General features: G+C 35.6%; 1 protein-coding gene across 10 annotated transcripts in view; it reads right to left on the bottom strand.

Annotated features, from left to right (window-relative positions):
- Window positions 1–24,414, bottom strand: part of HDAC9 (histone deacetylase 9) — a 452,941-nt gene that overhangs the window by 25,969 nt on the left and 402,558 nt on the right. For all 10 annotated transcript variants that reach the window (XM_054273209.1, XM_054273214.1, XM_054273213.1 and 7 more), the window contains one exon: window positions 1,589–1,722. In XM_054273209.1, the coding sequence (XP_054129184.1) occupies window positions 1,589–1,722 (134 nt within the window). The remainder of the gene's footprint in view (window positions 1–1,588; window positions 1,723–24,414) is intronic.

Below are 24,414 nucleotides of genomic sequence, written 5' to 3'. Positions count from 1 at the left end.
TGATAAGTGGTAAAACAAAATAAGGCAGTTTCCATAAATGGGCAGCACCACCAAATGGTCATAACTGGATAGAGGGACCCAGGCACCCACACAGAGGAGGATACATCACACCATCAGCATAGAACCATTCACATTAGTCCCACAAGGGTGAAAAATTCAGGGAATGGGTTTAGAAATGCTATTAAAAGCCATTGGTGTTGTAAGTTACTATCACAGGGAAGATGACAACAGAAATATCAATTCAAGTGCCCTGGAATGGCAGCTGATCAGGAAGGCAGTGCTGCATTAATATTTTCAAATGCCTCAAGCTGGGTTATGTAATTCATATTTCAGTACCTAAATAAAAGAACTAACACTGAGCTGAGCAGCTTTTTTAGTAGCATGCACCACCATACTGGAAAACTTTCCTTATGGGTTTTGTCAAAGGTGACAGTAGATAAAACTTATTGAAACCATTATCTTTTTTTTTTTTCTGGTGTCTGTTTAACATTTCTGAGAATATTTTTGAAAAAAACTAGCACTTAATTCATTGTATGTATAATGTAAAAAATAATAAGCATTGTTGATGTGTCATAAAGATGAAAAGCAAAGGTTTAAAAGAACACTTAAAAAATTCTTCTACCCAACATCCATCAGAATACACATTACTTCACCTTACTCACATAGGTAGGAAGCCTTGAAGTTGAAGGGAACTGGCAGACTAGCCTGCAATTTGGCACTAATACATTTGATTGGAGAGATTATATACCTATTAAGACTTCCCCTGAGGGGGAAACAAAGTGGCACACTCCACTTTATAACAAGATCTTGCAAAATTTGCAATTTATGGGTAAGGCTTTTGTCCTTTCATAAATTATTTTGGATATATCTTCAGCAATTTTTTTTTCCTTCTCACTGTATTTATAGGATAAAAGATATTTTTTGATGGACAGAAGAAATATTTTCAGTAGTAAGAATCCTTCTCTTGCATTTCTATACATAAATAGCACATAATCATATTTACTTAGTCCTGTAGTCTCCTCTCAAAAGTTCTTAACATATACAGTGTTTGATAACTCTTGGAAACTCCATTTCAACTGCATACAGATCAACCTGAATCCTCATTTATAATTTTATTTTAATCTTGTACACATTTTTATTAATGTTTCAGAAGTGAAGTGTCAAAATACTGCAAAATATGTATGTTTGCAATATCCAGTTCCTGAGATTATCAGTTACCTTGAAAAAGACATTTTTTCCCATGATAGATGCCTAAAAGGTCCATTCCTAGTAGATGTTATGTGCACCAATCACTACCGAGTGATGATGTCAAGTCTGGTATTCAGCACATCACTAAAAGCAATTTGGAGGTTTTAAATATTACTCAGAACTGGGAATAATTTAGGCATAAACTAAAGAATTTGTATAATCATCTAATTTAGAGGTATTTATGCAACCAGGCCTGTTCGTTTCTAAGGCATATTCAAATTCCATGGTTTTTATATCAAACCAAAAAAGGACTGACACTATTGTTACAAAAAGAATACCAAAGATAGCAGCTTCAGCAAACTTTGCTCATTCTCTCCACCTGCTATGATTTGTGTTTTACCTCATTTCCTAGGAGGGCGTTTATACAGGCTTCAGAGGCATCACAGATGGCAGTGAGGTCATGTCCTCCCTCCAGTGCCAGCACCACGCGGCCGTCCGCCAGCTTCAGCAATTGCTTGGTTAGGTGACCAAAACCTGGTATTCAAACACAGGAGTGCAAACAATTAAAGCAGAACAGGCATTGCAGGCATGCTCCACATCTGCTGCACAAGAATGTAGAAAGCTCTGGAATACTGTACAAGCAGCATAGGATATATTTAGTCCAGTATCCTGTTTCTGACCATAGCCCTCACCAGATGATTTGGAGTAAGTATATGGAATTTTTTATGAGGCATGTGTGAGATAATATCCCTCATGCTGATCCCTCATTGCTGGAGATTAGTTGAAACACAATGATGTCTCTCTTCTTACCTTTGTTAACCATTATCACCTTGGATTCTCTTCCTATTTGCATATCAGTGTGATATATAGCCATGTTATTTACAGAGGTTTTACTTGGTCACTTATGGCATTGATATGACAAATAATATTTGTAGTTAAACTACGGTGCTATAATTATTTTTAATTATATAATTATTATAATTTATATGTGCTTTCCAAATGGGATGATGAAGGGTTTTTTATTTAAAAATTACTTCTTTCTTTGTATTTGAGGTTTGAGAATTATATAAAATCATGGACTGAGAGATAGTGGAAACACATGTTACCTCTTAGCTCCATCTTGAAGTGTTTTTAGGAGCAGCACTAACAACTTTAATTCAGGGGTTTGGAATAAGTCAAAATTGTCTAGAACTTCGAAGCTATCTCTACCAGCATCACTCACTCCTGACCAAGAGTACTCTAAGAAACTCTGCACCATAGCCAAAAATGATGGTACTCCATTTTCTGTGGTGATCTGTAACTACACAGACATTACCGCAAAGTTTTCATTTGTGATTCAAGTAAAGTTAATTTATTACATTTTTAATGACAAGAAAACTTTCATGAAATGTCAATTTGGAGTGAAGATTTTTGGAAAAAATTTTGTGGTCATTTCCTAGGACAGCTATTGTTTTTGTTTAATCTCTTTCAAGTAAGAAATGATAAATAAAGATTTGAAACCATTGATGTTAAATAAACATCACATCTTATTCTTAATTTTTCCACTTGATTTGTACTAGCTGTTCTATTGATGGTCATCACTACTCATTCCAGTGCATTTCATTTCCTTAAATAAAGCTAAACTCTGCTAAACTCTGGAGTTCTATAAAGACAGGAAAATCAGCATCTTTTTACTGTGTTCCAGCGAAGAAGACTCCTAAAAATTAAAATTGTGAATATTACAAGAATATTTTCCAGAAAAATTTTCCAAACTCATGTTTAGTTCTGTTTTCATCTTGGGATGTAAAATGGACATCTTTGTTAAGCACATGTCTGACTCTTTTTAGAAAAGGAACATATGCTATATCAAATCTGGATTAGTTGTACAGACTTAAAACCCCCAAAACAAAAAAAATTCCTCTACTTGCCACTTAACATATAGATAGATGATCATAGAAACACATGAGGTGAAATACTGTTTCCTTGTGCCACCGCCCAATCTTCTCTGTACCCAAAAAGTACCGCAGTTTTGATACTAGCAAAGTAACTACACCATGGTTCCAATCACACAAAGGGCTGAATAAAAAATCAAACCTTAAACTCCCATTTCAACTCAGCCTTCCCTCCTGGAAAAAAAAAAACAAACCAAAACCAAAAAACCCTCAACAACCGCCCTCCCCACAAAAAAACCCCAACAATTTTAGACGAGGATGATAAAAGTGAAGGAAGGAGTGGAATGAGGGTAACCTTTGATCTTTAGCCAATTTCTGCTGTCTTTTACCTACAGAAATTTTTTCTGTCTGCATGTTACATATACAGATCTTTAGATCCATAAGAAGAGAGTGCCAACAGTGTAAAGTGACTCAAAGATAGAACATTTACAGGAAATGAAGAAGAATGAACAGGCACAGGATCCCCACATCTATAATTCACCCTTGGAGTGTGTGAAGAATCCAACAGCACTTTTAAGATGATGTTATACTTTGTGTTACACAGATTCTGTGACGGGAAAGCTCTACTATGTTTTCCCTGCACACTGGAGAATTTTGTATTAGTGCATGTATTGCTATCTCCACATTGTAATCTTCTGAGGTTTGTAGGGCAATAAATGTAAAGGCTCTTGCTATGCCTTTTCTTCATTTAGACAACCATGCATAATATAACCCACCACCATTGTTACAATATTAGTTTGTCTGCCTGGTTTCCTGATGACTTTCCTAGTATCAGTGCTATAATAATCACCCCGACCTGAATCACAATACAATGAGCTACACAGAAAGCATCTTCCCAAACAGAGATCACGGTAACAGGATAAACTGTTTCAACCCAAATTAACATGATGGGGCTTTTCTTCATATATCATTCAGTATAACTGCCATGAGAAAGTAAAGGTGGCTTGCTAGAAAGTGAAGAAATAACTTTAGTCCACAATACCAACATCGCCAGTGACTGAATGAGTTATGGAAATTCTTAACAAAGAAACTTGGATCCTGTGTCACTGCAGCAACCTAGGAAAGATGTTAGCTTCCTCAAGGAAATCCCCTGGAGTGAAGAAGTAAGAAAATGGAAAGAAAGGAATCCCAGTGAAGTAATAGTTTTAAGATGGGCTGTAGTTCGTGCCAAATAATTAATGAAAACAAGAAGAAAATAGTAACCAGCACCATTAAAAGAATCCGTCATCTCCCCTGATATAAGGAGATCAAGCACTTGCCAACTTAAGGTGAGAAAGGAGTCAGACAAGTATTTTGAATCCTGGGCCTTCCAACTCACATGAATATTGAGAAATCAGCAGCAGTTCTTGGCCCTTGCACTGTACCTGCTGAAATCTTCTTGTAAATGTGATCAGTGATTTTGCATTTCAGAGAAGTGCGGCATTTTTTAAAATTAGGCTCATGCAGTGTGCCCGGAAATTGTGAGAATGGTTTTGTGCCAATTAATATGTTCATAATTTCTGTAATTTAAACATTAAAAGTTTCATCAACAGATGAAACAACTTGCTTCATCAACAGATCCAACATATGGGTATCCTGGGTAGAACTTGCAAATGCATTTAATATTCATTTGCTATCATCCTATTAAATATTATGATTAACCTTTGATTTCCACAAGAAATAAAACACTAGTAAGTAATTATGAAATTCCTACTCACCAGGTGTTTTATATTTTCTTCACAAAAACCCCCAAGGTTTAAAATGTACATCCAAGCAGAGGAGACTAGATTAAGACCATAACCATTATAAACCATGTTATGCATTGGACAGATAATCTGTATATGAGCTGTTATTTGCCAGTCTTTGAAGTAAAAATACAAAATTTCAAACCAAAAACATAATGTGTAATTTTTAATTATACCTTTTCCTGTCCTGCAGGGCTATTATTGGAGGAGATACAATATTCAGACTTTTGTAAGAAATTATTCTAGTGTAGGAAGGTGGAAAGAGAGAAAATTATTATTCTATTAGACTAATGAGCAAGCTGTTGGGCGGTTATTGAAGGATGCAGTGTGCTGATCACTTGAATTACCATCTAAGGAAGTGATTCATCTCTTAGTGGACTGATGCCCCAGTAAGGATCCTGGGGTTTTTTCTGTTTGTAACAGACAAGCTCCCCCCACACTCTTTTCAGTTTTGCTAAGCAGCAAGGAATGGCATGGGTGAGGTTTCTGGAACCTCATTCGACCAAAGTCAATGGAGCAACCGTACTCTACCTGGACTTACTGAAAACCAAAAATATATATAAAAACCCTATAAAGAGTGAATCCAGAGTTATTTCAGTTTTCTTTTGTTGTTTTTGAGGCATCCTTACCCTGATAACCTAAAATGGGCAGTGGCAAGCAGAAGGCAGGTAAAACACCTCTTATCCAGGCCAGTTCCCCTCTGATAGACTCCTTACAGAGCCGTGTGTTGTGTTACGTGTGCTTGAATTAAAACTAACCAGTCAGAGTTTGCATGGACAGCTTCCCATTTTGCAAAAGAAGCATTTGAGAATGAAGACAACTTGTGAACATTATTCTTTTTGCATCCTTTTCTCAGCAGACAAGGAAAGGAACCATATGGATGGGGCGAGCTCCAGCCAGCACCACAGCATTCTGTGTTTGTATAAACAGTCATATATGCAACTCAATTTCCTTGCCAGCAAATGTGCAAACATCCAGTTAGTGGGGACTAAACCTGCCTCAGCAGAAGAGAGACCCTTTCCCTCTCCCCCACTATGCATAAGGAGAGCAGATGTCCCCTGTGCAGTCATTTTGGATGATGGCAAGCTGAACAAAGCCATGGTGCTGGCCCTTGCTCACTGGAGATGGCTGGTGAAGGAACAAGGACACGTCAACAACCAAAAGGTTGGAGAAGCTTTAGAGTTATGGAGAAAGCATCAGCTTTTTCAGCCTCAGCAGTGGGGCCCTGACAACTCTCTTGGCTTCAGTAACTTAAAAGCTGCAACCCAACCCTAAATTACAGGCAGAGCTCTGGTGAGCTCCTCTGAATGCTAAGAGCGGCCTGGAGAGGAATACATGCAAAACACAAAACCTCCACAGTCTCTGTCCTGGACCTCCAAGCATGTATTTAACTATTATTTACCATTTAATCATGTCATTACTCTCTAATTTACTTGACAATGTGTTTTCCTCTCATTAAAACTGTTGCAATGATCTCTGCCAAAATTCTACCCACCAGTGTTCCGTGCTCCTTCCCTGTGGCTCCTCCGTGACTATTTGATTAATTTTCATTGATATTTTTCCAACAATAGCATCTAAAATTAACTGGGTCAGTTTTTACATAACTTCCTGAGTCACCAGGCTACGTGTCCTAAATAAATATGTCCATACAGGAGTCAAATTATAATTTACCCTTACAGCACTAGCAGGGGCTGGGGTATTTTACAAAGTTTGTATTCTATGATAAGAGAACATATTTTATTCTCAGCTCCTAATTCAGGACCTTTTATTCAATCAAAACTTCATTTGGATGAAGTCAGAGACTTGACTCAGTTGGCAGGACATGGCCTTGAGTGAGGGGGAAAAGGAGATTTTAATGCCAAATACATTCTTATGAAAAACATTTTCCAAATGGCTGGAATTACAAATGTTAGTGCTAAGGTACCTGAATTTAAATGGTACATTTGGCCTCCAGGCATTAGCTGCTGATTTCTTGCTTTTAATACAGGAGAAGGAAGCTCAGTAACACTTCAAATTACATGTCTCAAGCAGGCATTTAATTTATATTAAATTAGACAGTAATTGTATGTTAAATAAATACCAATAGTCTCAGGAACACATTTTTATGGAATAACAATTTATGTAATAGATGTTTTTATTGCATGCCTGTTAGGTCTACAGTAATATGTTTTTCTTAATTAGCTGCTCTTTAGCTGTTACACAGAACATAACTTACTAAATCTCAATATATATTCAAGGCTACATAGGATACCTCTTTGAAAGTCAAGTACTGCAAACCTGTCTTGCTACAGGAAGAAGTGACCTTGCAATGCTCAGTAAGATGGTATTTTCAACTCACTTGAGATATGGATGTATCTAAATGTGCCATACAGTCCATAGCATTTGCTTAGTCCTTCATGAGGGAGGAACTTTTATACCTTCACCACACAAGGCAGCATTGACCACCAGGCAAAATGTTTCTTAGAGAAAACATATGGACGAAGAACACCTTCCCCCCCAAACTTTCCTCTCAATTAATTAATGGCAAAAATAAAAGGATGGCATTTCTTTTGTAACTTGCATTATCAAGCTTTAGCTATTCTGCACCCTCCAGGAAAGGTCACGGTAATGTACAAAATAATGATGAATCTTTTACAACTTTTAAAGTGCTGTTATGTGGATTCAGAGGGAAAATATTCAACCACAGATTTCATCTGCCAAAGTCAAAGCAGGGACCTTTGGATATTCCCAAAACAGGCAGGATGTTTTTCAGCTCTGCTCTCACTAGCTCCTTGCTCTGTGCCTTCCTTTCTTCTCCGTTTCCTTACATTTCCTTAACGTCTGCCCCTTCTTACAGCTGGCCCAAGTAATAATCTTTTCACTGTCCTGCTATCCTTCCCCTCTTTTTTTTATTTTGCTTCCTATTTAGAAAATTCTTTACTAAGTGAAGCCAGACAGGATGCAAGATGATCCATTCAACAGATATCTTCCCCGGTTTTTCAAGAGCAAGTAGTTGTTCTGCATCAGAAGGCAGAAGTCAGAAGAGGGAAGTTCTAGGACTTCATACAGCAAGGTGGTATTTCAGAGTCTTGGATTCAGATCTCCCTGAAAGAGGCTGTTGCTCCATCTGTGAGGTGAGGGGATTCTCCATGAAGTTTGGAGAGCTTTTTTTTTCTTTTTTCCTGGAGACTAAAAACCCTTAAAAAAGATTCTGTGGAGATAGACTAATCAGACTAATAATTATCTGTGAAAATCTGTCCCACATACTGTGAAATCTGCCAAGCTGATAGAGCATGTGGTATTACTGTTATCATAATAACTTCTTCCAAATCTGATCAAGTTGCCTGATTAAACTGATATACAATATATGCATCTGATGTTACAAGTTACAGATGATTATATCTCCAAATCTGAGTCTAGACTCAGTAAGGGGTTGGCTAGAAAACAAGACATCTGATAAAAAAATAATTCAAAGTATGAGGAATTTGTTTCTAATCCATGCTGGAATGAAAATCAGATACTACTATTGACTATACAAATAAATCAGTAAGCTTGATTAAGTTTGGAGAAGTTTATTATAATGCTACTGCCTATAAAATCAACTTGACACATTTTTAAAATATGTGGGGCAAAATTTCTGCTGTTATACATGAATTACATGAATAGCTGAAATGTGGGCACTGAGTTATAACTGAAAACAATCTGATGGGAAGATCTAGCCTTATTTCTTTTTCTAATTGATGAAAAGCCAAGTCAGTTAATGCTGAATTGACCTAGGAGGCTAACACAAAGGATCTGATTTAAACCCCATCACTCAGAAGCTAAGAACTGACTGCCATTTTCTGAAGATGGTCTAATATATCCTGCCAAGAAAATCAACATGGACTAAAGGATCTTTCCAATTTATACAGTTTCTCAGAGCATACAAATTAAGGTTCTCACTATATTTTCAGTCATTTACTGACCCTACCATATCAACATATCTGATTAAATTAAAAGCTCATTCTTTTGCCAGTGTTAATCAGAATATGCCATTATCTAAAGACCTAGCCTCCAGATGTGGACCATTCATCATTCCAAGACTAGTGACATGCACACAATAAGCACATCAGGGAGAGGTTCTTGTAGGTGGATAGACTTGAAGTAAACACTCTATTTCCTGACCAATTTGGCAACAAGTTTCATGGTGAACTCAGTATTAGTATCAGAGGTCTAGTGCCCCTCAGGATTTGGATCACTTTGTTTAATAAATATAATTTTATGAAATCAGAAGGGAATAAGGCACTGCGTTTCTAAGGGATTACTGTACATCTCATACAGTTATTCACTCTCCCTCTGGCCCTGTGCCTGTTAACCCCACCTGACACATGCTATAATCACCCAGAAATGCACCGCCTGTCACCACCTATTGAAAAGGTAATGTGTAAAACTCGCTAGAGGAAATGGTATTGAAACTAGGTTTGGGGTCTGACTCCTTACAGTCTTCTGTTTAATTGCAATTTCCAAGTAAAATACATTGAGCAACTTTCCATTATGTTGTTCTGTTACAAAAATGTGTAAGAATTAAGGATGTGATTTCAACCCAGACAACAGCCCTTATGTACCTTTTCATACTATTAAAAGGACACAAAAATGCCATGAAATGGTGGCATTGTAAAAGCAGCTGTAGCTACCATTTGAATGACATAGGTGACTCTATCCAACCTTCTCCATGAATGGAGAAGATATGTCAGAACCTTGTCAGTCATGTTATTACAGAGCAGAGTTTGCAGGAGCCTTAACCTGCTGGGAGCACAAGAAAAGGTGGTAAGGACCTGCACAGGCTTTAGGTGAAGGCAGGACTGATGCCGCTTTGTTGTCATGCACAACAGGTGGAAATACATAGAAGACATTTTTATTTTCTGGTCTCTTTGTTTCCACAGAAATTCTACCACACCACCTCCCTCTGCACCACCCCCTCCCCCCCCCCCCCAAATCCCCCAAGAAATGCATATAAGAATAAAATATTTTCTTAGCATTTTGAATACCTGTCTGTCTTTCCAGTTGTCCAACATAAAGTTGTCTGAAAGAGTCTTTCTGTGAGATCCTGCAGCCAAGTGGTGACCCACCAATGACTGCTTGAGAATTAGTGGTTCAGAAGCCTTATGGAACTCTTTACTCAGTGGTTTTCTACCTTTTCTTAGAGAAAGTTAAAGCAATAAACTAACATAGGTAAAAGATGCCTTCAGGTGTCTGAGCAGTCAAGGAGTACAGCTTTCTGGATTTTCTCAGAGTGAGGAGCACAATCACTCCTGATTCTTCAGGATACATATATAAACAAATTACCACTGTCTCTGCTGTTACCATAGCATGACAGCAGTATTAAGGGAAGCTGGAAAACCCAAAATAAATGGTAATCTTCATTGAACAATAGAAACATCAAGACAAACAATGGTATTTCTGTGCTGCACTCAGACCTAAATCCAGCTAACCAGTGTCAAGGTAATTTGAGGACTCCAGATGTTGTTGCAGCTGCAACAGTCATCTTAGTCATTCTCCTTAAAAGTGGGAAGTTCACAACAGGGCAAAAACCATTCCTTCCACATTGAGATATTGTTTCTTCAGCAGCAACAGTTATTTCTTCTTCAAGGGAAAACAGTACATCAGCTTTTTTAGCTGGAGTCACTGAAAATCTACTACCAGAATAACTACTGTTTCTCCCTCCAGAGTTTTAGCAGCTAGAAGTAAAATAACCGGCTGCAATTGCTCAAAGCTCTCTAGTGGCTCTAGAATCTTAGCAAACAAGGTAAATCAAATTGCAACATCAGGATTGAATTTAGTCTTTGCCCCGATGAAAGCTGAAGAGCCACAGTAGCTGAGAGTTTGGGCAAAAATTATCCAAATTTCATAGCAAAGCCACTTAGAAACCATAGAAAAGAAAGGCATTCAACTGTGTCACTACAAATAAATAGAGATAAACAGGGAGAAATATAAAATTCAGAACAGTTCCACTGACTAGAACGTGAAGTGGTCACTCTGGCAGAGAATAAACTTTTTAGTCCTTCTCAGTTTTGGACAAATTGCTGATTTAATTTCATAAAATAAAAGGCCATGGACCAAAATTGCAGCATATTCTTACTGTTTTAACCTAGATTTCAGTGCTAAAAATTTATGTTAGGGGGAATTAATTATTTAGTAAAATTAATTACCCAAGAGAGATAAAGATGAAAGGAAAAAAGGGACATAAGAGAATTGGGAAAAGGACAAAAGTGTTTGTTTGGTAAATAAAATAGACTATTATTACAAAAGAGGACATATAAATATACTTGTGGCTAATAAACAATAAAGGCATGGAAGAATAAGCAAGAAAAAAAATGAATGTCAAGGAAACAGATTTTCTTATAACCATCAGAAAGGGTCAGAAAGTAAAAAGAGCAGAGTAAGTTTATGGTCTTATTTTTACAAGGGGATGCAGAGCATTTTGAACTTTCCCCAGGGATACACTTTTGTATCCTTTATTTGCAGAGAAAGGCGAGACACTGCCCCAGTAATATTAACATGGAAATCATTCAGTGAATTCTGTATTCCTCAGTGATAAGTTGCTAACTAAAAAGAGATTTACACACAGGCAGCTGGCACAGTGCTGGGTGACAGGTTTGTATGTGTGGCTAAAGGTGTTAGTGATAACACTCAAAGCAATGAAAACATTGAAATAAGCAGGTACTTGACTACAGGCTGGTCTCCCTAGGAACAATCACATCTCTTGCCATTTATTCTGACATACTACCATTCTGTCAGACAAAATCTGAAATAATCCAATGGCTGCAATGGATTTATATTTCTGGAACTGTGATCAAAACTTGGTCTATTAAAACCAGACTGTTTTATTCTCTTAGATATAGTAAAATAAATTTAGAAATTGTGAACTAAATACACATTAAAGCTCAAATGCATATTTGGAGATTCACATTTTATCAATCAGAACAGAAATTTTAAGTGAATGCATAAGTTTCCTGAACTCATCTGGACTTGAGGAACCAATAGCAGTTGCTCCTTCTAACCCTTTAGCTATCTATACATCTTCCCAGACCATGCCTTTTTCTAATGGGTGATCACAAATGAACTCAAACTACCTCTCCATAAATACAAATCCTTAGTAGCAGTGGAAAAGGTGGCTTCTATCTCTTTCCCAGGTGATGTATAACTCTATCTCAAGCTGATAAGCCTTGGCATATACCTAGTCTAACCCAGAATAGCTCAAAGTCTGGCCTGGAAGTCTTTTTAGCAAAGAGAACAAACAAAGAAATTTCTCTTCTTTTCCTTGTACCCAATGTGAACACAAACAGTAAATTTTTGTATTTATCATAACTCTTGCAAGGACTGAATGCTCAGATCTCAGAAGAAAACGTCTGCAGACAAGTGCTTGCACACAGATAAACAAAAAAAGCCATTTCCAAACTTAAGATTATTTTTGGCAGTGATAGCTATTAACAAAAAAACATTTATTTAGTGCTAAAATCTATACAAATCAGAGCAAGATCTGGATGTTGTCTATTCAAAAGGTGTGAAATCCAACACATGTAGCCAGCAGGTCTGATACAGGTGTGATTGAGCAGGTGTGTGGTTGCAGGAAGAGAAGGTTATAAAAAAACATTTTTTTTCTTCCTATCCTGTTTCAGATGCCCAAGAAACAGGCAGGAATAGTCCTTATGACCCTTTCAGGCTTGGATTTTTTTTTACTTCTTGCACATTCTGTACTGGGTCTTCCTGTGCTCTCGCTATGTCTGGAAATGCTCGAGAGAATTTGCTTTGACATAACTATTACCTGTTCTGTGGGACTACTATACAATGCAGGCAAGTAAATATTTACATCAGAGTTTGGCTCAATTTTCTGGCTGTGTCTTTTAATAAGTGACCTGGTAGCTGATGCTACACATTGGAAGATAGAAATTTTTTTTTAAAAATTGATTTAATGTGAAATTAAGATTTAAGAAACAAGAAATTTAGGGTACCACAGTGCCATGTTTTTTTATCAACCACAGAACTTGTTGGGTTTTAAGGTTGCTTTTAATTATTGGAAAGTGGATAACAGAAAAAAAATATATATAAAGAGGACAGGTAGAGGAACACTTATTTCCTATAGTTTTTAGCTTTAGGCAGAAATTAAGCAGTTAGCATTTACTGCTGTCTTATGGTTAAAACCCAAACTTGGCTCTCTCTAGGCAGAGAAAAGCAAAGGTCCAGAATAGTAGATGTTCATTTAATTAACATCTCTATCTTACAGCATATGCAAAAGGGGTCCATTGTGCAAGCAATCATAAATCTCTCTTGGTCTAACTTCAGAGCAACTGACCTTACAACCCAAATAACGATCCTTTGTGCACAGGTTTTGTATGCAATTTCTAGATTTACTGTTCCAAAGAAGGAGTGTGTAAACAATTTCAGGCAAGACTGAAGTGAGCAACTCATTCATCCTACATATGGATAATGCCAAACTGGAAAGCTTGTTCTGGAAAGAGTCTCTACTGATGCTACTTTCAGTGGCTCCAGATTCAAATTTTCCATTTATTTGATTTTATGTGCTGATACTATCTTAATTAGGAATGAAATGAGGAGAAGAGAAATGACAGGCTTTAGCAGTTCATTGGACAGCAGAGAGTATTATAGGGAAAGGTAGTGACACTTTGCCAGTCCCAAGAGTATTCCTTTGTCAGTCATCAAATGACTGCCACCAATAAAAAATTCTGAAGACCTCATCAAGAAAAAGGCAGAAGCAGAAATATAGACAATATAAATGTAACTTCTACTGGTTCCCACTATAACTGTGCAGTCTTAAATTCTTGATATTTCTTTTTTCTATAAACAAAACTTCAGGCCACATCTTGAAAAGTTCAATATGAAAAGCACACACATCACTTCCATACATGTGCTCTAGGTGACATCTATATGGAAACAGTGATGAACCCTTTCCTGGATGAAACACTATAAAGCCTTTATTACAAAATTTATCAAAAAAAAAAAAGTGTTATCTATATGAGTAGAGCTCATTAAAAATCTCAAAGTAACTGGCTCCAAGATGAATTTTGGCAAACTGAATTACACATGTTGGAGAGGCAACTTTAGCACTTAGTATACACCAAAAAATCTGCAATGAACCCTGAGAGATTCTTTTGGGTTTAGCCAGTCCTGGAGAGCTCTGGAACTCTTGAGTCAGCCTCTGGAGGCACCACTAACAAACTCAGGGATCTGGGCTTTCATTTGAGATACCAGGGTGAGGTGATTAAAGCTGGGGCAGCACAGAGTATGTCGAACTCCCTAGGATGTGATCCCTGTCCTTCTATTACATCCAAGTATGGTCAACCTTTTATACAGTAACAGAACTGATCAAAGTAATAGTAAATGAATAGGTCAGGTAGTGCAGCCCTGTTCCATGTTTGCAACACTGTTTGTAAACATATGTTAGTATTTGCCAGACGTTATGTTCAGCACACTGCATATTTTGACTTCCTAGTTTTAATTATCTATTTCTTACTAGTGCTCATAAAATGACATCCTACAGTATCTGCTCTCTTAATGTCTAACTGAAGGAACTGAACAGAACAGAGTAAGGATTAAATAATATAAAATGCTAACAAGTAAATAACCAGTTCTCTTGATCACACAAATATCCAGGAACCTTTGCAAAGAAATACCACTCCTCAGACTTAAATAGGAACATAAATTAGAGCTGGTGACTATTTCTTAATAAGAATTGGAAAAAGAACACTAGCAGGGATGGGATGAATGAGTCCTAAACGTAAAAGAAATGTTTATGGAAAAGAACAGCATTTGCATTCCTATTTGCCTGGGCCACTTGCCCCTTTTGTAACCTGATAAAACAAGTGAGTCAATACAAATCAAGATGACTTAGTGGAAGAACGGCAAATGGCCATTGTAAAAGTAGAGGCCAGAGGAAAAGGGACGCCACAAAGACCCCAGTCGTGCAATTTTTTTTTTTGCAAGCAGATTTAATGGGTGTGCTGTGGCCAGACACCTTTAGAGTCAGACATGCCATTTCTAAGAGAAAACAGAAAGATCCTACAAAAAGTAGGTAAATGAAAAAGGAACGCTAACTCAACATGTTAAAAAGTTCATATTTTGAAAAGAAAATAGTAAAAAATTTACACAAACTATTTTTCATGAGAAGACATTCATTCTACAACCATTTTTATGTGATAGACCAGAAATGCTATTCTTTCCTTCACAGATATACTGCCTTGTTTTCATCAATTTACCCTGACTGTAAAGGAGCCTTCCAGAAAACAATGAATGAACTGAAAAATTATGCAGTCCATACCGATGATCTGACAAATCACTGGAAAGTTTCATTTTCCCCCTCGCCTGTCTGACAAAACTGCAAGACAGCCAAATACAGGTGTTCAGATATGTTCAGACAACACTCTTTTTTCTTTCTCTCTTTTTAATATAATATTTTGTCCTTTACTCTGGTGAAAACATTATGGTTGGTAAAGTAAGATCAATCAATAATTCTAATTTTTTAAAATCTTTAAAGCAATTTTTTGAGAAATATGGTAGTTTAGACAGCACATTTATTTAGTTTTAATTTTTGTGCTGTCATACATCAGCACTGAAGTCCTGATTTAGAACACATGCAGCGTGCCTTTGAAGTTTTTGGCTGTTTTTTAACAATGGCAAAAAAAGATATAAAAAATTAAACAGCACCAAAAAAAAAAAAATCATAAAACAGGGCTTTTGTGCTCTTGATTTATATATTGTTTTTTATGTCTATTTAAAAAAAAAAAGCTTTATTCTCAATAATCTTTCATGGGAAGCTTTGCTCTGACATACTTTCATCTAAGCCTTTTCTTCTGTGCTGACCTTTCTTCTTTCTATCCCCCCAAGTCTCTGAATCTTTTTAATATCTTTCCCATTCAGTAGCAAAATGAGTTTATTGGAATTCTTATGAAAACCAAAAGAGTAGAAATTGTGCAAGTGATATGCTAAACTGATATTTTTTGATGAAAGTAATAAATATTTCAAGTAAACAGAACCTCCAAATAAAACAGCTATTTTCTTCTGGTGCTCATTTGACTCCCCTTCTGGGCTGTGTGTGTGCACTGGCACATGTTGTCGTCTTTTTGGCCAAGTTGCACAACACTGCTTTTCTTCCAAGGAAATGCATGAAAGCTGAGAGTTGCCATTGTTCATTTTTATCCAATGTGTTGTAATGAATATGAGCCAATGCCATATTTATTTGTTCTGTGGCCAGCTTCTTCCTGGCTTTTTTTTCTCTCCCTTTCAGCTCAAGGACCAAACTGTTGAAACAACAACAAAAACACCACAATTGGCTTTATAGTCTTTCTATTCCTTGGGGTCTTCCATTCCTTGGAAAATTTTAGTGCATTTGTAGCGTCATTTAAATGTACCAACACTAGGTGATGCAAAGAAGGATTTTAATTGCAGTTTACCTGAAAAACAGTTTTTAGATGGGCCAATCAAATCCTGAAGGTGTCCAGAGGTTTGAAGAGTATTAACCCCTCCCTGCCATAATTCTTAATTGTCAGCACAAATATATGTGTGCCCATTACCAATCTGTATGTGTAGAAGGGTAAGTGCAGGGTATTTATGGTGGCTGAAAGAGCTGGAGAAGCAACTCTAGCAGAAAGCTTAACACCTGCATATTGGGAGTTTGCTGGGGATGTCCTCACTCACTGTATCTCTTCCCTCACATTCAACATTGTATATCCATATCTGCACCCCTTCTAAACTACTGCTTATTGCTAACAGTGACATGACAGCTGCATCTGAGGGGAAAGTTCATTTTTTGTTGCAGATCATTCATGTGCTAGGGCAAAATAACAAAACCAACAGAATCTTCTACCAACACTGACAGCTGAATTTATGTCAAAATGGTTTTTCCCAGTGAAGTGTAGTAGTAAACTTACTTCAAAGACACCTCTGAGTTCTACAATATCACTCTTAAATCTATGTAAAGAACTTGTGTAAAAATTTTTCTTAATATTGAAGATTCTGCAGCTCATTTTATTTTTAGGGAATTTAACTACCCATTTTAGCAACTTGATCTGTATTAAAAGAAGTATCATTTATAATTTCATTCAATTTCATATTCAATTGAAGACCTTTCTACATACTGAAAATGGATGGGGAAAAGCCCTTGATTTTAATATCTATCAAGATTCTTCTTCCCTACCTTTAAGTAAGGAAAAGTTAGCTGTCTTGTTTCTGCTACTCCTCCAGTCTATTTGCTATGCAGTAGGAAGAGAGGAATATCCCCAAGAAGATCTGTTCCCGCAATTTTCTTAAAAGATGGTCTTTTTGGGATTAAACACCTCTCTATACTGCCTGTCATGGACAAATCTGGACTTAATAAGATGTTTAATGTCTAGAAAGCCAAACTTTGAGAGAGAAAGCTCATTTATGGCTCCAAAAGACTATTTACATCCAGGCAGACAAAATATGTTTTCATCTACCAAGGTCATGCATTGTGAATACAGCATGCTCAGTAAGAAGCTTCTCAGGTAAATATGAAATTAAAGACAAATGCATTTTAGTTAAGTAATCTATGCTTCTGTTAGTGCCTCAATAAAAATTACTCTTAGTAGAGATTTTGTAGGTTATGGAGGCCTACTTTCTAATCCTTGTGTTATTTAAGCAAGTTTTAATGCTAATATTATCATACAATATTAGTATACTAATTATATACTTATTAGGAAATTATTTGGAAAGTATTATCTATAGAAGAATACTACCTAATATATTTCTAACAATCCTTAAAATTTCAAGCTAACAGGGGTATTTTTATACAGAAACCATGGAAATTGTATAGAAATTATGTTTGCTCTACTTACAGTACATTTAGTCATATTAGCATGTAATAATAATAATCTTTTTAGCTTTGAATGAACGTCTAGTATCATTTCCTGATTCGTAAAAGTTGAAAATAATTGTATACACAGATAATTTCAGTGCCAAATTTGCTCATTAAGCCCACAAAATATTTGCTATCCTACCAACCTACTGTACATCTTGCTTTCTTTGTCTAAGACATAAATCATCTGCTCTTTAAAGCTCACTACTTAGTTCAATCTCTCCTAACACCCTTTTAGTTCAGTGTCCTCTTCCCTTGAATATACTGGCACTTCTCTGCTAATAACATGACAAAACCTTGGTAAGTGGTATGCATTTACCAAGGTGGCTTTTAGATATCCTAGAAAAAGAAGGGAATTTGACCATTTGTCCCGGTGTTTTAGAAGTTAAACAACCTGGTCAAAAGAATCATTCCAGCTCAGATGTCTGATGCCCAGCCTTCCCATTCTCACACCTGGGATTTCCCAGTCTGGAACCACTGGAAAATGTCCTCCTCCATCATGAATTAATTTGCTGCTCTCAAGCCCTTTCTTTGAGATTAACAGTTGACGTATGTCTAAACAGTGCTGCCATAAATATCAATATTGATTCAAAAATGAGACATGTGAAAGAGGGAAACTATTGTCTACTTTAGAGAGATAAACTGAAGCAAATGAAAATAAAATCTCAAGAAACATGTTTCAATCTCCACACACCAATCTCCCAAAGGCAGTAAGTGGTAAAAGTCACTGAGCTGAAACTAATACAGAAGGAAGAGTTCCGTGACATACCAATATAATTATAATAAAATTGGTCAGGAAATAATCCTCTAGTAATGAGAGGCCTTTCAGCTGAACTTATTTCATTTTATGTTTATTTCTGAGTCTACTAATTGTGGATCAGTTTTCTTAAAAGCTAAGGAAACACTCAGAGGAAATCAAAATATTTTACAGATTCTCTTTCTTTCACTAGTTTTAATAAAATAAAAACAGGTACTGAGAAAGGACTGAGTGTTATCCAGTGGACTAAATTAGGTAGTTGAGCCATGATGACAAGAGGGATGGGCAAATTCTAAAGAAAAAAGCTACTCAAGACACAATTTTTGACATCTGGTTTATGATGCTCTAATTGTCAGTAGTCAGCCAAAGCCAAAAGACTGCTATTGTCTTTCAGATGAAATATATCTAGAACAGTGCTGACTGTTTACTAAACTAAATATATTCTCTCAGTTGCTTCCTGAAGTATATGCCCCACCTTAGAACAGAAGATTTTTTTTTTACTTTCTCTCTTAAAAGTGCTGAGTTTAGGACTGACAAATTCTGATGGCCAGTGTACACCATGCTGAAGTGGTTATGCTGTAAATACCCTTGTTATGCTATAAGATGGCCAGTTCCATTAAAATAAATTACAACATTTTCTTCCAATATAATGAAACCTAATAAAAAAAAGCAGGTAAATAATTTAAAAGTATTTTAGAAAATTTATGCAAAAATACAAATGAATACTATCTTTTTTAGTTTTGCTTTCTTTTAGATATCTAATGCAAATTACAATAAGGAAAATCTTATTTTGTCTGAATGAAAGGCACATTTTATGTGCTAGGTTTTAATATTTTCTCCTTTTCTTTTCTTTTTTTTTCTTTCTTTTCTTTTCTTTTCTTTTCTTTTCTTTTCTTTTCTTTTCTTTTCTTTTCTTTTCTTTTTTCTTTTTCTTTTCTTTCTTTTTCTTTTCCTTTTCTATTTTCTTTTCTTTTTTCCTTTTTCCCTGCTCACCTTTTTTCTTCTTTTTCTTTCTTTTTCTCTTTTTCTTTTTCTTTTTCTTTTTCTTTTTCTTTTTCTTTTTCTTTTTTTCTTTTTCATTCTTTTTATTTTTATTCTTTTTGTTTCTCTTGATTTTCCAACTTCATTATGTCTGTGATAGAGTACTAAATTTGATCAGATTCCATTTCCAATTCTTTTTTGAAAGCACTACATAAAAACTTATCTTCATTAAGGGCTGCTGGGATTCCAGCACCACATAACTAATGAGAGAATTCAGTAGCTTCATGTCAAAGTGATGCCTCAAGTTCAAAGGGGACAAGGACATCCTGTTTGGTGTTTTGTTTCACTCAAGCCATTAAAACTGCACAGACCCTTTTAAGTGTTTTTTAAAGTAACCTTCTTTACTCCCTATCAGTAACCTAAAACATTATAAAAATAGTGTTCATTTATATAATCTGCAACTTTGTAATGTGATTTGGAAAAGAAAACCTTCAGCAATTCTCAGTGAATTGGAAGAAAACTCCTGGTGGATGAAAACTACTTAAAGATCCCTTAAAGAACGCCAGCTTTTATGACCTCAGTGTTTTTCTTCAAAAAGCATGCTGGGAAAATCCCGGAGGTGTCCACTGTGTGTGGGAATAGATGCACCCAAAAAGAGACAAAAGAAAAAAATTACATGGTTCAGGACATATGCACTGTCCTCATGCATGTTCTACAAAGCTACCATTGGTGGAGTTAACACCACTAGAAAAATAATGTTTTACTCACATGGTGACATAAAAAACACAATTATATTTGGAAAACTAATTGCTTTGATGTAACATGTTTGTTAACTAAAACACAATTTTGAAACAGCATTGCATCACTTGATAAATGGATTTTCTTCACTGTTTTCCCCAGGATTTGTTGCAGGTTTAAGAATGCTGCTTACTCAAATATTTAAGTGAATGAAAAATTATTTTGATCTGTTCGTGTTGGCTTTGTAAATTTCAAAAAAATGGGTTCCACTCTGCCACTTTTACTTCTTTGCTAACATGCTTCTAAACACTGCACTTAATTATGCCACTATTTCAAAGATGATTTGACAAAATTTCTTGAAATTACTGGTAAATTTGTTAGGACACAGAGCAGTCATATTGAAAAGCAATTTTACTGAAAAGATGTTCCTGTAAGAACCATAAAAGATGCTACTATACTTTTCAGTGAAAACAAAGGATTTCTGAGACTACAGATATTTTTTTTAAAATAAAAATAACAATAGATACAAATAATAACTGGATTTGATCTTTTAGTCAATACCTCTTCTCTACAAGAAAAAAAAAACAAGCCAATTAAAAATATTCTGTAATTTTTTCCACTGTTTTGGATAAATTAAACTCTTCAACAGGAATAAATAACAGTTTTGTTTATTTCAAAAAGAAATATATTATATAAAAATTTTAAAAACAAACTTGGGAAGATATGTAAATTTTTACTGAGATTTATATATATCTCAAATTTTAAATTGGTGATTTCTCTTGACAGCATAAAAATATTATGCAAAGCAATTTAAGTTATTATTTGCTAACCAACTTTGATTAATAAGAAGAAAAACTATGAACAAGAACAAACAAATTATGCCTCGCTACAATAATATATAAAAACATAAAGTATATGGCAATACATGTCAGTCACCTGGTTTCCATATAAATAAATCACTGAATTAATACCTGATGTTAATTAATCATATTAGGAAAATAATTTTGAAAGCTAGCACATATAAAACTGGGACATTTCATTTAAGGACACATTCCACTATTAAATGGAACTGCTTTTTTGTTTTATTTTGCTTTTAGAGAACGCTAATCTGTTTTAAGTAAGTAAAAACATTTAGAAAACAGCTCTCACAAACAAATTACTTCTGAATGGATGCAATGTCAGATATCAAAAAGAGAACCATTTTTTTTACTGAGAGGAATTTAAGGAAAAGGGATAGGACTACGGATCAAAGGAAACAAATATGTGATTAATTTGCCATCATGAACAGAAAATACTAAGTAAGTGAATTTTTATTAACTAACTTTGTTGTTCTGGACAGTTATCTTATTTTAGTTTCTTCTACCAACGAAAATCTTTCAAGATCTTTCCCTTAGTCCATTTCAGTGTACATGAATCATAATTGATGATGGGGAGAAAAGAATGAATCTGAAGCAAATAAGTTATTAGTAAATTCCCTTTAAATTGACATATTTTAAAATAGAACAATTTGCATTTCTTTTCAATTTAATCCTAGAAGGTTTCAGGAAGTATTAAAATAAAAGTAAAAGCATTCAAACAAAAGTTCTCATGTAAATATGCTTTTGAAGAGCTTTTAGCTTTTTTTTTTTTTTACCATAATAATATTTACAATCTCTGTCCCTGTAAACATTACTTATTTTAGTAAATATTAATCAGGTTTGTGGGGTAATCTCAATCAACAGGACTGCCCAAAGTGAGTAAAGGGATTAGGATATACATTCTTGCATTTCCAGAAATTTTATGGCAATTAGTTGGTATAAGCAAGAACAATTTCCTTGGAGACAGCCACCACCCCCACCCCACAAAACAACAAATGAAGGTAATAAAGTGCTGAAAAAAAATTAGGGATTTTTTTTTCATGTGCCAGTATTGACAACTTGCATCATTTTATTGCAGACTTCATAGTATTCAGTGTTTGCATATAAAGCTATTATAATCAGGAATTTGCAATTGAATTAGAATGTTTCATTGATAAAAAATGAATGCAGGGAAAAGCTTAAATGATGAAGGAAGATGTTCTGAGAGCTCCACAAAAAAAGAAATCTGAGCAGCATTTTACTAACTCTTACAATAATTTTGAGGCCAGAAGCAGTGGTTTTTTAACTTCTAGAACTGGTAGTACCGATATTCTATTTCAACAATTAATAAGGTGTGGTTATGTGACTTTTTGAAACTACCAACATGAATTAATGTTTTGAGTTTAATCACATAGGTAAGCACAAAAATTTCCCTTTACCCACAATTAATTAACATACCTTTTATAGAACCTATTTCAGTAACTTATTTTCTTTGTCACAATGATACCTTAAACATAATGTTTTAAATTTCATTTTATGTATTTGCTTGAGTAAAATATCCCAACACAACAGCAACTAAGACAATTTCTGGGATCAAAGCTAAAAATACCAAGAAAATCTCTTCAGATTACTGAAGAATTGCTGGTGCTGATACCAGTCAGACCTAAAGTGTACTTGATACTGGGATAGTGTGAAAAAGATGAGTTTGCAGACTGAAAAAACAGATGGCCCCTTATCACCCCATGGGGCTAAACACACAAGAGCAAACTTCAGAGACGCCTTACCTTTACCTTGTCTATCCCTATCAGGAGAGACTGTTATATTAAGGGTTATTGCCTCTCAAGCCCTCCCTGTGATCAGCTTTTGAAGTCCATGGCCAAGAGGCCAGTGTGAGAATATCACCTCAGATAAGAGGTGTTTGCTCTGTGAAATATTCAGGACAGGAATCCATGGAGCCCGTGATAGTTCAGCAGGGAACCACAAACTGCAGCTAATATCATTTAATCCCCTGTTGGTTTGAGAACTGCCCGCCATAAAAAGCATAACTGGCTGTTTATTTGTGCAGGCAAGAGATAACATCTTAAAGTTACAGTCTGCCTTAAGTAGTGGGGATGTGAAGCCCAAAGAAATGAAGATCCAAGCTCATAATCAAAATTGTGTGTGCTCTCTTCTTCTCTGCCTAATGAGATGTAAACATTTTGGCTGCTGTGTCTTTTGAAAGATATTAATCAATCTATTGGTTAGAAATCACAAAGGATAGTCGGTCTTCAAATTACATGCCTTCTTTTATAGCATTTTGAAGCTGTGAACAATATGTTAAAAATTTTCCCATGGCGCAACCAAGTAAATACTTGTAGCACATTTCTATTTATTACAGAGAATGGTTAAATTCTAAGACATAAATCATGCTCTTCTACTAAAGACTACAAATTCCCAAAGACAAGACTAATTCCCAATGCAACGATGCTATAAAAGATCAGACACTTTGTTATGCAGAAATCCACATTTGGAGATGTCTTTCAACAATGTTCTCTCAGGACCCAATCCTGTAAAAGGCACAGGCAAGTTGCTGAACATTGTGTCAAGCTCCATTACATTCAAAATGGCCCTAAAAATGTATATTTAATTTGCCCTATTTAAATTGTAATCTGATGTGATTAATACTGCCTAAATGAAAAAAATACTTAGCTCTTTCCTTTCTTCTACTAAATGACAGCCTCTTTGTTTCAATAAGGAAAAAGATTTCGTAAGTTTAATTTCAAAACTGAGAGAAGGTACAACCAATTTTAACTTTTTTGCATCCCTCACATAAATTATTGTCATTAGCCAATGCTGCTACTGTAGCATGAAAGAAAAAACATCAAGAGGTAGGTGAAGAGATAAGGGAAGATGACCAAAGAGGGAAAATAATTCTTAATGGTTCTGTAGATTCTCTTTTTTTCCCGTTGTAATCTATCCTCCGTCCTGTCCCCAGCAACTGCCCTAAATCAAGGAATAAAAGGAATGGGCACCTGATGCATTCTGCAGATGGATTGACACTGCATAGCTGAACATGCTGTACAGGTGGTTTTTCACTTGTACCAATTAGTTAACTAGCCAGCAGACAGATCTTCTCTTTGAGACACAGGAGTGGGAATGGAAATGGAAATCTCTCCTGGATCATTTGCAGAAAGAAAGGCCAAGTAAAAGTGAAAAAGCAGGTGAAATCAATGCTTATTTATTAATATTTCTAATTTCACTCCCTTTCTGCTTAGGTAAGCCCTTTCTGGAAGGTACACCAGTTAGACAGGCAGTATGGAAAACACTGGGCAATAACAAAATCAGTACTAAGACTTCTGAACCCTTCAGATGATTTTATTGTCCAGTTAGGCGTGCATGCCCCAAAGTCTGAAGATGAGGATTTCCCTAGTCT

The sequence above is a fragment of the Melozone crissalis genome, unplaced genomic scaffold (genome assembly GCF_028551555.1).
Source record: "Melozone crissalis strain CALT ecotype California unplaced genomic scaffold, PUWL_Pcris_2 ptg000016l_1, whole genome shotgun sequence".
Classification (NCBI taxonomy): Eukaryota; Metazoa; Chordata; class Aves; order Passeriformes; family Passerellidae; genus Melozone; species Melozone crissalis.
The sequence above is the reverse complement of the archived record's forward strand: the minus strand, read 5'-3'. Positions and strand labels throughout refer to the sequence as shown.